The 16,070-nt window shown below is 29.6% G+C and overlaps 1 protein-coding gene across 1 annotated transcript; it reads left to right on the top strand.

The window, feature by feature from the left end:
- The first annotated feature begins 4,376 nt into the window (after positions 1-4,376).
- On the top strand, positions 4,377-6,622 carry LOC18047609 (WAT1-related protein At1g43650). Its single transcript, XM_006441349.2, has 6 exons — positions 4,377-4,555; positions 4,658-4,837; positions 5,543-5,798; positions 5,895-6,053; positions 6,139-6,290; positions 6,377-6,622. Exons 1-6 carry the CDS (start codon positions 4,377-4,379, stop codon positions 6,528-6,530), a joined length of 1,080 nt encoding a protein of 359 aa, XP_006441412.2. The 3' UTR covers positions 6,531-6,622.
- The last annotated feature ends 9,448 nt before the right edge of the window (positions 6,623-16,070 follow it).

Here is a 16,070-nt window from a genome sequence, read left to right as displayed (position 1 = left end):
AAGGGTAAATACATACACAATGTTTTATTTTATAAAATTTTGTATAGATTTAGAACTTGAATAGTGTAATTGTGTAAAATATTAGAACACATGTTTATTTTATGATATTGATATATAGTATTATTTACATATATATAATTAAAAACTTTAATAGTGTAAATGTATAATATTTTAGGACGTGTGTATATGTGGGTGTGTGTGTAACGTTTGTTTTATATATATATATTAAACGGGTTATTGGATAACTTGTTTATTTCTGTGCCGGGTTTGGGTCTCAATATTTTGACATGATTATTAAATGGATTGTGTTTAAGTCAACATAAATTTAACACGACACGAAGCTGACACGACAAGAACACGACCTGACGACATGTTTTGCTAGCTCTAGTCCCAATCATGTCACAAAGCTTAAACAACTTTTGCAGCAGTTATTTAACCGCTATGTGCCACATAGATTAAAACCTGCAATGTCGAATCTAGTTTCTATGACATATGTACACCTCAGCTATCCTGCCAGTACACCCACTTCTTGTGATATGGGTGTACCCCAGCTATCCTTACTGTGTACCCCAACTACCCCACCGATACATCTCAATTGCCTGCCACATACCTTATTGAAGCCAAAATTTATAACCATAATCTTACACAAGTTAAAATTGCCAAATATGGTATATTTTATTGCGCAATTTATTTTTTATTACTTTGGTTCACTCTATTAACAAATTGATGTGAGGAAGGATTTATATAATTAAAGTTAAGTTGGTTCCTTCGAGATTGTAGGTACCCAATTTTATAGGGAATCATGTCTCGTCATGTGTCATTCATATTGAAGAGGCATTCACTTATGGATGGTTGAATAGAACAATAAATAGTTTTACTAATAATCTAATGAGAGTATGCCAATTGGAGTAAAAATGTTGGGGCTTGTATGAATTTAAGATTTTAAGTGGTCTTACCACTTTAGTTAGGGTTTCTAGATTTTATATATGGGTGGTATAAATAATCTCCATCTCTATAGAATAGATAATTACATATTTATTTTTTTAATTTATTCCATATTGATTATGGATAACTTCTCACCCTAATCTCTCCCTATAAGATTGATAACACTCTTGTAAATTCATTTATTCAATAACAAGATTTGAAGCAAAAAAGAAAGTACTTCTTTAAGCGCTTTCTTTCTAGTTTTGTTTATTTGTTTATTTATTTATATTTTAAACAATGAAGATAGATTTCAATAAATAGAAATAGATATATAATATCGACCTTTCATATTGTAGGTGCCATACTTTAAAGGCACCAAATTATACTACGTGTTCATAAGAAAAGAAACTATTTTGGAGGAAATGATATCTAATCTATTCCGGGGAAATAACACCCAAGATAAAATTTCCCAGGAGCTAATGATAATGACAAGAGGGGGGAAACTCTTTCTGATTCTAAATTCCATGGTCTAAGGAAACTATGCCCAAAGTCATGAGAGTAAGGAAATACGTAGGCACGGAATAACTAGGTTTCTTTTCCTATGATCAAATTCATATCCACGTACACAATAATGATAGGTGATACGTATCATTAGAAAGAAAGCTCCAAGTAAAATTGTAAATCTATGTCACCTATCATTAGAGACCACCTCTATGAGAAAGGGGTCTATTCGCCAAAAAATCATTGTTCACTCTAGACAGAGAAAGCCCCTCTTATTCATCTTTGTTCTTTCTTTAAATTTTATCAAACACTAACTTGGGTATCAAAATACCTTTTTCAAGTATCCACCTTGCTGGATTCAAGGCTAACGAGCAATACAAGTTCTCTACAACTACAAATACATGTGATGGTAAAATCTAACCCCCCCCCCCCCCGGGCTTTCCGAGGATTCAATGGTGTTTTTCATGGTTGTTTTGCCATGCTTCTTGGTGTATTGATTTTATTTTACAAATAATTTTTTTCATGTTCCCATTCTAGAACAAAATCTAACTTAGTCAAGACTAACGTCTTATTTGGTATTGAGGTTGATTGGCTATAATTTAAAAATTTTTAGTATTAAAGTTTGAAAGTTAAGTTGATTTGATCAACCATTTTTATGGTGAAAAATTTAGTAAATTTTTACTATTTTTGTTAAAATTATTATTAAAAAATCATGGTTACTATACACTAGTAATTTTTATTTCATGGTTACAATTATTTTCATAATAATTACCATTTAAAACTGTAATACCTTAATACTAAATATGATCTAAATTTATAGATGACCATCCTCTTAACCAAATTATTATTATTATTTTTTTGGGTATGAACTAAAAGCATTATTATCTTTTACCGAGATGGCTTTTTTTTTTTTTTGGTTTTTTCCACTATAGACGAAATAGTTCTAGATTGGAATTAATTAAGACAAAATTGATCTGAATAACAAATTCTGCTTTATTCTTTTATAAAAACTAGTAATTTTGATATTTACATCCATCAAATTAAATTAAAACTATTTATTATACTATTGTTTTATTTACACTACGAGCTTTTATAATTAATCACATTTGTCCTCACAGGTTGGAAATCCACTGAATTAATTTGTGGCATATGATGTTGGTGAATTTTTGAATATGGAGGCAAAGAGTAAAGAAAAATTCTTAGGATTTGAGACGTGTTTGCACACTTTCCTTTAAGGTTTTATTTGCCCTCACTAATCTTAGTTTGCTATAGAGTTTTAATGGCAAATTACCCCCAAGATATATCAAATCCTGAATACAATCTCTAGCAAATAAGATTGTATTTTCAGAACATATATGAAACCTGTAAAATCTGATAATTATCTAATTGTGTGTCTAACTATTTAATGAAGAAGATGTTTATTTGAAAAAATACAACCATTAGAAATGGTACTTCTTCAAAGACACTCTTTTGGTTTGAATTTGTATCGATTCACAATTGAAATTTTCAAGCTTGCTAATCGGTTTTCCAGTTGACGAAAAAACACGCTCTCTGGAAATAAACGGTTAGCCATTTTCTCCAAACGGTTAGCTGTTTTCTCCAAACGGTTAGCCGTTTTCTCCAAACGGTTAGTCGTTTTCTCTAGAACAGAAAACATACTCTCTGGAATTAAAGGGTTAGCCGTTTTCTCCAGAAACGGCAAATCGTTTTCTCCAGAAACGGCAAACCATTTTCTTCCAGAATGTCAAACCAAAAAATTAAAAATGTTACAATCTCTCTTACATACGATTACAAAATGAAAAAAGCCTGCCTATATAATTAGTATTATTGAACAAAATGGTAGAAATTCTCAGTTTCCTCATTTATTCGGCCTCCTTGGATTCAATATGATTGGTGCCAAGCAAGACTTCGAGGCAGGAGCATGGCCATACATGAATCTTTACTATTTCTTACTTTAAAACATTAAGCATGGCTGATTTTGATTTGTTGGATGAGGGACTAAGGGGCTGCGCTTGACTAGTGATGAGTGGTGAAATGTGCATGCATCATATTCAACAGAGTTGGAGTTAATGACTTGCAAGTGATAGTGCTTACTGATTTTTTGAAAAATACTCCTTTACTCCAACTACAAGTCAGTTATTCAATTAATCTTTATATTTTTTAAAGTTACTCAAAATTATTCAATTAACTTTTATGCTTTTTAATGTTACTTAAAAGGTAGTAGCTAGGGTACATATTACTACTTCTAAAGTTGGTTTTTATATATATATATTGTTTTCTTGAAAAGAAAAAAATTAAAAGATTGATAAAGTACAAATCAATTTTTAATTCTTACTTCTTTTAAAATTCAAACTCAACTAACTAAATAAAACTACTTGATCAGACCCTTAGGAGCTACTTCTAACAAGTCAAATATACAATTTTTTTTTTTTTGCAACACAAATATACAATAGTTAAAATTAAGTAAAAAGTAATGAATTAGATTGAATGAAAATAGATACACAACATGAACCTTTTAGATAATTTTAAAATATATCAATTATTTAAGTAATTAGCTGCAGCTATTTATTTTTAAATGGAAGCTTTTTGCCTAATAATGTAGGTTAGTTTGAGTGGAAATGTGCTATCAAAATTTAGTAATAAAAGATTATGGAACAAGGGGAAGAAAGAGACACGACGACCATTGTTTCTCAATAGTTGCTTTTTAGACTTGGCATCTTACGCAATTGTCATTCATGGGCTGTTCCATTAAGTAATAATGCAGGTGGAATGATTATGAATTCCACTAGGTAAGTAATAAGATGTGTAATCCATTAATTTTTTTTAAAATAAACTAAAAAAATAAAAGGTATGCGAATACATTAAGAAGTGGTTGAGATTGATCCTCGAATCCTTTATATAAACAACAGAAGCATGAAACTCTCCTTATGAACTGCAACATCAAGTGCAAAATGAACATGAAAGCCTATATTCCTTATATGGCAATAATATTTAATCAATTTGCTTTTGCTGGATCAAACATCCTCATGAAAATTGCCCTCGAAAGGGGACTCAATCAATTAGTCTTTGTAGTTTACCGGCATGTGATTGCTATGCTTTTGTTAGGCCCCTTTGCTTATGTGCTCGAAAGGTTAGCAATGCTCATTACTCTTGTAAGTTTATTGAGTCTTTGATTTTACTGACCAATATTAATAATGTCTTGAAATCTAATAATATTGTATTTGCAAAGCAGGAAACAACGCCCGAAGCCCTCATTTGCGGTGATGGCAAAGATTTTTGTGCTTGCATTACTTGGTGCGACCATTCATATTAACGTGTATTACATTGGTATGGACTATGTCTCTCCAACAGTAGCCACTGCTTTGGGTAACGTTGTTCCCAGTTTCACGTTTCTCCTGGCGTTTCTTCTGGGGTATTAATAAATTTTCTTCTCTAAATAATTTGAAATATTGGATACAAAAATGTTAAAGAAACTGGAGCCTGATCGAATGCTTACAAAAATAATTTTAAAACAGACTTGTTTCACCATTTTAATAGATATTTTTCAATTTACACGATAAACAAACCTATTTTATAGTTGTTTTGCCAACATTCTGTCAGATAATTTTTTTTTAACCGAAATTTTGGTTCAATGTGTATTATATAATAAAAAAATTATAAATTTAGGATAAAATATAGAGAATTAATGGCAACTATAATATTCCACATCACTAGCGAGCGAGTTCATAGACTGTTTTATAAATCATTGGCTCTCCTAACTAAGTAGATGTGTTTTAAGTTACAAAATTTAACAATAAAACTGTGGTGGATTGTGTGCCCGGACTGTTATAGCTACTTTAATCGTAGCAGATAATAACTAAAAATGACGGACCAATCTTTTAGTCTTAATAGCTAATAACAAGAAATATATAAAAATGACGGACCTAACATAAGCCACGGGTAGAGTTTGTAAAAATTAAATTCCGTAATCCTTTATTTTTCCTAAAATTTGTTTTTGACTTTGGGAAGGCCTCGTCCTATACCTATAGTTCCACCCTTGAATGTAATACGTACACAAACATATACATTAGTATATTTAATACGAATGCTTACAAATTCAAGCATCTTCGACCTGCAGGATGGAGAAAGTGAAGATTACAAGTGGTAGAGGTAGAGCAAAAGTGTTAGGTACAATTATTTGCGTTGGTGGGTCACTATTATTCACCTTATGGAGAAGTGGATACCTATTCAAAAGCGTTGTGGAAAAGCCCCTCATAAACATCTATAATAACAATGCCGATCACTTGAGGCATCATGGTAAAGAAAATTGGATCAAAGGTTCTGCTCTTATTCTCACCAGTCACATTGCGCTGAGTTCCTGGCTAATCCTTCAGGTATACATACGTATCGTAAGTGAATACTTATTTCTTCGATCTCTAGTTTCAGATCAAGAGAGAATCTTGACTCGGTTTTAATTGAATTTCTCACAGGCTAAGGTCTTCAAAGAATACCCAGCTCCTTTATCAATGAATACTTTGATTTGCTTCTTCGCGTCGTTGCAAACTTCTTTCCTTGCTTTATTCTTTGGAAGAAACCCTACCATATGGAAGTTGGATTGGAACGTACAATTTCTTACGGTCATGTACTGCGTGAGTTAGCTTGGCTCTAAAAATACAACATTAATTAATCGTTTTCTAACAACTAAACTAATAATTTTGCTTGATTTAATTTTAGGGTGTACTCAACTCAGCGTTAGTCTATTACCTACAAACATGGTGCATTAGCGTTAAAGGGCCAGTTTTTACAGCAATGTTCATTCCAGTACAGCTCGTTATTGTGGCTCTATTCTCCATTATTGCTTTTGCAGAGAGACTTCACTTGAGCAGGTCAGCTTTTCAGAAATAACATGCATGTACAGAAATTAATGATGCTTAATTAATTTTGTGTCATATAATTAGCAATTAATTTGCAGTTTGATAGGGACATTTTTCATTGTTGCGGGGCTTTATTGTGTACTTTGGGGCAAAAGAAAAGATAGCCTTGCTGCTGATGATGAACACAAGGACGGAAATATGAAGACTACTGCTGACGATAAAATCTTAGAGATTTCCACTTCCACTAAATAAACTTGGCCTTTACGTCCACACTCTGTACACATTAATGTATAGATGATTAGATTATATGAGAAATAATAAGATGAATGAGAATGGTTGCAGAAGTTGGTGAGTTTGGTATTGTTTTTCAACTTCTTTTTTTAGTTTTTTTTTTTAATAGGAATGTGAAAAACGCACTTGGCAGCATCAATTTTTGTGTTGCTTTCTTTTTGTAAGAAAATGAGATATTCTTATCTTTCACTTTTAGTTCACAAAAGTGAAAATCAGGTTTTTGATATTCTTCAATTTTCATTTCAAGCGGGACTACTAATGTTATTAGGACAAAGACCCTGTTTGAGATTGCAGTTAAAATGCTTTAAGCTGTTTATTTCATAAATTTTGACAAAAATAGTATTTGATAAATTTTTTTATAAGTTATTTTATAAGTTTCTCAATTTTGACAATTACTTTTAAAAATAGGTAGAGGATTGTTATTATAAGCAACTTATTAAATAAGCCACCGTACCCTTTTAAAATTTTTATTATAACTTTAATATTTTAAGAAAAGAATAATTATATCTTGCTTTTCTGTAAACTCTAATATACAAATAAAAGACGATTTAAATTTATATCTTTTTTAGTATTTATATAATAAAATAGTATTTTCATTATAAAACTTATCAAACATATATACTATACTTTTCAAATTCAAGCAATCAGAGCAATACAATTTATTAAATACTGAGCTGTTTTTTAATTAGCAACTTACTCTTAATAATGGCAATTTTTAGTTGTGTGAGGCCTTTTTTATAAATATTTCTCAATTCTAATGAATTTTATTAATCCCTTAAAAATTTAACATTCTTGAAAAATTATTATAAATTTTCTCTTTTATATTAATTATTAGAAAAATTGCCATTATTAAGAGAAAAAATAAATCTATTTTAACAAATCCATTTTAACTAAAATAAATAAATGTACAATATTATATTTATTAGTTTCAAATTCTGTAAAATTAATGAAAATTTATTTAAATTCTCTGTATTTTGAAACAAATGACCAAAAGCATTTGCACTATTTTCATTTTCATAAAATGTTAGGATAATAGTCTATCAAAAGCTTTTTTAATTTCAAAATCATCTCATCAAAAACATCATTTTCCTTCAATAAAATAAGTTTAGAAAATACTAATTTAAAGACAATATCAAACGCACCCAATTTCATTTGTTATTCTTTTTTTAACCAATCATTATTTAATTTTTGATATGTTATAGTGAAGAAAGTAAATTATTTCTTTCTCCAAAAAAGGCTCTTGTTACCTCACGTAATATGGTAACAAATATAATATACTTGTTGGCAATTCTAGATCCCCACAAATTTTATTACTTTTACTTTTTATTATCAAACGGTTGTTATTTACTTATGTTTGTGACCTTATTACGTAAGGTAACAAGACCATTTAAAAAATTATGGCAAGTCACTCACCTTATATTGGGTTAAGTTTTGCCTATGCCCATTAGTTTCAACAAATGTCTATACACACTACAAATTTGAACATGTCATTAAATCAAATCCAACAGCTAAATTTCACCATTAAAGAGAAGAGCATATTGGTCAAATCTTTCATTAAATTAAAAAAAAATCAAATAAAAACAACAAGGGTTGGGTCATAAGTTATTTGAACCCATTAAATTACTCAAGAAATCCATTTACTTTATAGACACATTTCTAAAATTTAAAATATACATTTTTACTTTACAATTACAAACCCATGTTAATACCTACAAACTCTTATTAAGCTAAATTATCATAATTTATCTTATCATTTTCATTTCACATTGTTTCTCCATTTCCTCATTCGTTTCTTCTTCATTATTTTATCCCAAATTCTTAAACTTTTTATTTTTAATTTTTAGTAGTTTTTTCCTTGATATTTTATATGTTCGGAAAAATATCATTAAAAATTTTAAATAAACAACCGATAATAAATTACATATACATTTACAATAAATAATAAATTCAAGTCGTTGCAATAGTTCTTTGTATGAGTTTTTTTTTTCATTTTCTGATATAGGTAAAAGCTTACCAACTAGGTAGAGAATTTAGTATCTAACTCAAAGAAATTGGAAATAATGAAAGTAGATGATGGAAGTCACTAGGAGTCTTAACAGCAATAAGCTTTTATCCAAATGTATTAAAAATTTGTTTAAACTTCATTAATTATATTAACGAAAGTGTAAATGAGGAAAAACAAATTGAATTTGTGGGTAAAAAAAATTTAGAAACCATGAATAAAGTACATTGAATAATGAAGAATAAGAGAGAAAAGCCGTTATTTTTTATTTTATTTAATTATATAATCTTGTAAATCATAGTAACTTTCTATGTGGATATTTTAGTAATAAAAAAATTATTAAATATTAAATTTAATGAGTATTTTGGTGGGTTCAAATAGCCCACCCAAACAAAAGAGTAATTTTCCGACTATACCCATGAGTTTTGATAACAATTAAACGCACACCCACAAGTTTCCACGTGTCATCAAATCACCCTCTTATTTCATTCAAACTATGTAATGGTAATGACAAAATTTGACAGATTAGCGTGATTTGATGACATGTCGAAATTGGTGGGTGTGCATTTACATTTTTTGAAACTCTTTTGTAGGCGGAAATTTTCCCCCTCATATTCATCTTGCAATCAAACTAAACAATCGTTGGCAACATGTGAACCATTTGGTTTTGTTTTTTGTTTGGCTCAGAACTAAACTGAAAAGTTCAGTTTAGAAATTTAAAGTTTTAGAAATTAAAATGGGATAAATTCAATTCTCCTCTAAATAGAATTGCAATCTTTAATTTACCTATCTCTAAAAGTGTGAAAACTTCAATTTATCCCATTTTTATTCAAAAGTTGATGGCTAATGGAAAAAAGAATTGATGAATTTTTTTAATAATATACAAAAAAAAGATGTTTATCTCCTCTCTTACACACACTGAACAACACACACCACAACCCATGTGTTCCTGCCATCATCATCCCCTTTATTTCAGCCGTTTTACGCTATTGTCCATCGCTGCCACAAGTCGCGCCATTTGCAGAGGTTGTCGTCACCAGTTAAAGGTTGCTCGTGCTACCGATGTTGTTGTCAAGGTGAACGACCCCTACTTTTGTGCCATGTTTGGTTGCGTGGAATTAAAGTAAGAGAGGAGAGATTTTCTGTCTCCTCTGTAATTTCCTTTGTTTATTTGCCAAAAGTGAATTAGAAATCAAATTCCTTTCCAACCCAATTTTTATTATTTGTGGAATTTGGGTTTCTTCTAGATGAGTAAGGAAATTTGGATTCCATACAACTTAAAGGTCATGCTTCCCTATTTTACTTTCTTTAATTTTAATTTCTCAATTTTATTCCTAAATAAATCTAAATGGAAAAGGTCATAATGCTCTTGTAACACCACACCTTCTCACTCAAAATTGGCGGATCCTCTCTTTATCAACTTTCGGTAGCTTTCACTGGTGATAAAGAGCACTAGTGATAGCTTTTGAGCATACAAAATTAGTTGTGTCTCATCATCTTCCTTATAGCTTCAATCTCTCAGTCTCGGCTTCGGTCTCACACTTTCAACTTCATTCTATCAGTCTCAGCTTCGATCTCTCAACTTAGAATTATAGAACAACTAATGATTATGTTAGCTTTGGTCGCAGGTTTAATATTTACATTGGTCATTTAATTTTTATATATATGAAATTGATCATTTTTAATATTTATAGAGTCATGAAGAGGCAACAAACTTCAGGAATAAAGTATTCCCATATTATGAGGACTTATGTATGATTTATGATAAAGACCATACAATAGAAAAAAAAATGAAGAAGCTCCTACAGATGTTGTGGAGGAAATTAAGAGAATAAAAATAAACAATAAAGCTCGATGAGAGAATTTGAATGTTAAGGATGTTAGGGATGATGTAGATGGTAGTGTGTCTTTCTCACATGCTCCATGGGCACATCCAAAAACTTCAAATAGCTCATCAAATAGAAGGAGAAAAATGAAGATTCTGAAAACCTTGAAGAACTTAAAGAGCTAACAACTCTTATCATTGCATAAATGAAAGAATCTTTTAGTATTGTGAGTCGAGCTATGGGACTAGAAGTCAATGACAAATAAGTAGGATTTAGAGATAAGTTAAACAAGATTAATGGTCTTACAATGGTGAATGACTTAGAGCCACACTAAAATCACACGTGATAGCGCAGTGCTCAATGTTTTTTATTGTCTTTATAGTGAGGATAGAGAAACATGGGTTAGGCTTTTCCTTAATGGTGAAATTTAACTCATGCTATAATTTATTAATGTTTAGAAACATGAATATCACTAGCAAATAGTGCTTTATTTTTTTTAGTAATATTATGGGCTATGTTCTTGTTATTTCATTTGAGCATTGGAAATTTAATAATCTTTTTGAAATTTAATTTTTTTATAATATTATGAGCTATTTTTTTAGTAATATTGTGGGGTATATTTTGAAATAACATTATTGTTTCTTATTAAAAAGAAAAAAAGAAAAAAAGTGATTTTGATAAAAGCAGTTGGATAATAATTGGTAAAAGTATTTTTGACAATGATTGGTAAAAGTACTTTTGACAATGATAGGTAAAAAGTACTTTTGGTAAAAGCATAGAAATATTGCTAGGATATTGAGAATGAAATATTAACTTGGAGGCTAGTTTTTTAATAGTTAAACATATTTGTGGTTTTTTAATTAACTTAATAATAAATATTAAGAATCTAACACAAAGGATAAAATTGTCTAGACAAAAAATTATTAAATTCTTTTCCTCAGTTAATTCTATGCCAAACTAAACAAAAGAAATTAAACTCTCCACTTTTTCTTCTCCTCTCCTCACCCTCCTTTATTGCAACCGAATATGGCCTAAAAGGATGCGGCAACCCAAGCTTATGAACGCTGCTCTTGTAAAAACTGCTAAGTAAGCTTGTGTTTTTGCTTGCTTGATTTGAGTAGCTTTCCAACATTCATTAATTATAATGGTTTCTTGACTAGCAAATATTGAGATTACCAAATTACTTGATGAGTAGTCCCATATAACAATATATCGCTGCTTGTTGCTCTAAATCATGCAGTTTAACGCATTGGTTGAAGCACTTCACCTGAAAAAGGATTGTGGAACTCTATGTATAGACCACTACTATAGGATATTAGATGTAGATTTTCTTTTCTTTTCCAATTTATTAGTCTAATGTTTCTTGTTTCATGTTGAAGGTTCTTAAAATCCTTCATTAATATGATTAATGATGATTCGATAATGGAGTAACAAAAAATTATACCTGATTACCTTAAAAATCTGGATGTATCCTATGATTCTTATAAATTTTGATGAATTAAATAGAGTGTATAACTGTAAAAGGCGCTCGGACGCTAAAGTTTGTGTTTAGAGATTAAGAATTGCTTTGATATGAGTGTCTTTTGACTATGTTATGAAAATTAGCCAAAAAGATCGTTTCTCGATTATTTTGGCTCGTTTTTTAGACCAATAGATGAGGGATTGGTGGGAAACTTTATTTCAGATTTGAATCCTCACCATTCTTTCCTATTGCTTAATTTTAGTTATTAGATTTTGTAGCAATTTTCATCTATATTTAAGTTCTAAACACGTGGTTTTGTTAGTAGCCACGTGTTGTTACTTACCAATATTTCTTGGTCTATCATATAAATCAATTAATGGATATTGATTTTCTATCCGTTATCAAGTTAAAATAAACCATATCTATTTTCAATTTCTTAATTTTGAATCAATATTAACCATGGTTTATATTGATCTTTAATCTTAGACCAATGTAAACTATACATCAACAAATTTTAATGGATGCATTGTGCGGTGTAAGTGACCATGGGCGGACTCAACTAAGGCCTAGGAGAGACTTCAGCCCCTTTCGAGCCATTAATTTTTCTTTTAAATGTGTCACAAATCCCTTCTGAAAGAGTTAAATAAAAAAATTTGAAAACTTATTCATATAACAAAAGACTTATAGTTTAATGGTAAGATTGTTATTTGATGGTTTTAAAGTCTTGGTTCAAATCTCAATAGCCACATTATTTTTTAAAATATTTTGTAGAAACTACTTAGAAAAATGATACTTTCACGCATTTAAAATAAATAATTTATTACTATTATTATTTAGAATTTAAAAGAAAGTAATGAAATTTGAGTTTATGAGACAAAATATATTCAAATGAACATTAAAAAAAAACCCAAATTAAATAAATTTTTTTGAACTAATTTAAGTTTCTAGGTCGGCCACTGTAAGTGAATATAATTACTTTTTGGCACTTACATTTGTGTTCACATGCTTTTCCTTGTGGCAATCTTCCTTAACCAAGCTAGATGAAAATGATGCTATGGGCCAAGAACCACAAAGGCAGCTATGCATGTTAACTCAAATCCTTTTACTCGTCAAATTGACTAGATATTTAGTTATAATAATTAGGGTGTCAAAAATACAACCCGGCCTCGACCCTGACCAGACCCAGCAATGCCCGGGAATGAGGCAAGGCCAATCACAGAAGTCACTTGATAAGTCTGGGGTCCAAGCCAAAACTTGAATTTTATTAAATAAAATATATAATATATTATTTTAAATAATTATATTTATTTGGTCCATCTATTACATATATGTAAAATTTTAAATATTTAAAGTTAATATTTTTATGTCCAATTTTACTAAAATAAATAAAAATTATAAAATTTAAAAAATTTTAAAAAATACATATATAATATTCAGATTAGGTTCGGGCATTGTCATACCTGAACTTGGAGTTTTGCCATCCCTAATAATTCTTGGACTTGGGCATTGTCATCTCTTATTTGGTTCATGTGTGAAAGAAGTGACAAGACTTGGTAGAAAATTCTAGGATGCTCTGTTACAATATTTTTTACTATCATCTTCTTATTAGTTTGTCACTAAAATATACAATTTTATAGTCCCTATAAGTCTAAAACTAGCAATCTCAGTAGTTTTTTTTTTATTATTATAGAGAAGAAATTGAAATAGGTCTAGATAGGGATGGGACAAGGATACAATCCTACCCTTAACCTATTTAAGCCCACCCTAATTTTAAGGGTTTTGGCCCCAAACTTAATGGGCTAAATGTTGGATTAAGACTCAAAAAATAAAGTCAAATTACATTCAGGTCAGGGTTAGGGCCTTACCAAAAAGCCCAGACCCAACCATTGATCACTTTTAAAATTAAAAAATTATAACACTTAAAGTTAAAACACCTATGTCATACACGTGGTTACAACTCACTCCACTAATATTTGTTTCTATTTCATACTATTTTACTATTTTGTATTTGACTTATTTAATTGTTAATTTGGTTAAATCGTTACATGTTGTATTGTTGTTATAGCGAAATAAAAATAAAAATTTATTAAATTCCTTACAACCAATTTCAACATAAAAATAGAACAATAATGATATTATTATTAATCAAGAATGAAGAATTAGATTCCTATTTTAAAAAAGTTTAAAAATTAAGAAAAAAACTAAAAATAATTATGGTCGGGCTCAGATAAAGTCCGACCCCAACTCGATAAAGGTCGGGCTTTTCGAAAAATTAGGGCTGTTCATTTTACTCATAGGATCAAGTGAATGCTTGGCCCAATTTGAGCCCAAGCCGACCCATTGCCTAGTCCAGAAGTTGTTCAGCCAAGCGACAAATAATTGCTTGAACCTGAAGGAACCAGACTGAGTGTATTATTGGAACATTGAAATGCCACTCCACTCATAAGAGACTTTTCTCTCAGTAAGGTATGATTAGGGATGTCAATTGTACCCGTAAACCCGCCCAAATCCACCCGCCAAAACCCGCCCGCTGCTGGTAATTTTACCCGTTGCGGGTGGGTTTAGTATTATAAACTAAAACCCGCACATGAATGCGGATGAGTTTGGTATTAACCTTATATCCAGTGGATACCCGCATAGATATCCACCAAACCCACAATATTTTTTCCAAATATTTTTAATTTAATTTTAATCTAAAAATGTATAAAGAAAATAATGTCATTATTCAAATTACCAAATAGCCAAATGTTCAAAGTTGTGTATGTGTGTATGTGGCCCATCTCCCATTCTAAAGTCATAACCTAAAGAAAACTAAAGGCATTTCCCTTCGAATTAATATTTGAAAATATTAATATTAATCTTAATTATTATTATAAGCATTGTGTTGGATGGGTGCTTATGGTGGTGAATGAAATGAATATCTTCTCTCAGATATTCATTATTTTTAAATGATAATATGAAATGTAATTATTATTTTTAAATACTAGTTTGTGTTTTTTAAATGGATTTGTGTAATTTATACTTAAATTTGAGAATTTGTGTTGGATTGATGTTGAAATTTTAATTTTTCATTTACATTGTTTAAATATAAAATTGAGTATGTTATATGAAATTTGAGGTTATTATTATAAATTTATATATCAAATATTTGTGATTTTAAATACGAAAACCCGTAAAAAATCCGCTGGGTACCATTGCGGGTTTGGTAAGTGTTAAAACCCGCTGCAGGTGGTTTTTTTTTAAAAAAATAAAAACCCACTGCAGGTTGCGAGTGGGTTTGGTAATTTAAATTTTGTGCGGGTTTGGGTTTGGTAATGGCAAACCCGCTGCAGGCGGTGCCCATTGCCATCCCTAGGTATGATACAAATATTAGGTCGAGGTTCCATATGACATGACGTAAAAGTATGGGGCTAACGTAGATTGAGAGTCTAAACGAGCTTGTATTGGGCTCACATTTTATACACAATTTTAATTTAGCCTATTTGAAATACAAATAGTTGTTAATGATAAATAATTTAAAATAATTCTAACGTAAAATCAACAATAACCCAAATAATTCACCAATTTTTTTGTTCTTTTATTTTACTAAATTTGAAAGTTATCACTAGTTAAGTGATGCTAAGAATTTGTTTATTTTTATGTCTGAAATCTTAATTTCGCTTAATTTAAGATGTTTTGGTATTTTAGCTTTTTTTTGTATTTAAAGTCTTATTTTAAGACATTTTTATCTGAATGAAAAAAGTAAAATTTCTTAAATTTTATCTGAATGATAAAATGTTTGAATAAAAAATCAATGTTTTTACTCACAAGTACCTTCATTAAATATATTTATTTCTTACCTAGTTATTAGATATCGTATTAGAATTTTCATTGATTTCAAATATTACTTGGCATCAACTACTTAACATACATTCAATTTGAATTTTAAAAATAGTCATTTATTATTATTAGATAACAATTTTTTTTATGTATAAATATGCTAAATTTTAAAAAATAACATTTTCAAAATTATTTTTCATAAATTATATATCAAATGCTTACCTTATAAGTATTTATAACGTATAAAAACTATTATACTAGAAAATCATATAAATATATACCTATTTAGACTTCAAGTATATATAACATTTTCAAGGTCATAAATGTAAAAATATAAGATTTACGATGTTCTAAGTTTATAAAAACAAACAATTTACCGTTTACACTAAGAT

The sequence above is a fragment of the Citrus clementina genome, unplaced genomic scaffold, assembly GCF_000493195.1.
Source record: "Citrus clementina cultivar Clemenules unplaced genomic scaffold, Citrus_clementina_v1.0 scaffold_3, whole genome shotgun sequence".
In the NCBI taxonomy this organism is placed as follows: domain Eukaryota; kingdom Viridiplantae; phylum Streptophyta; class Magnoliopsida; order Sapindales; family Rutaceae; genus Citrus; species Citrus x clementina.
Note: the sequence above shows the minus strand (reverse complement) of the source record. Positions and strands in the feature narration are given on the sequence as shown.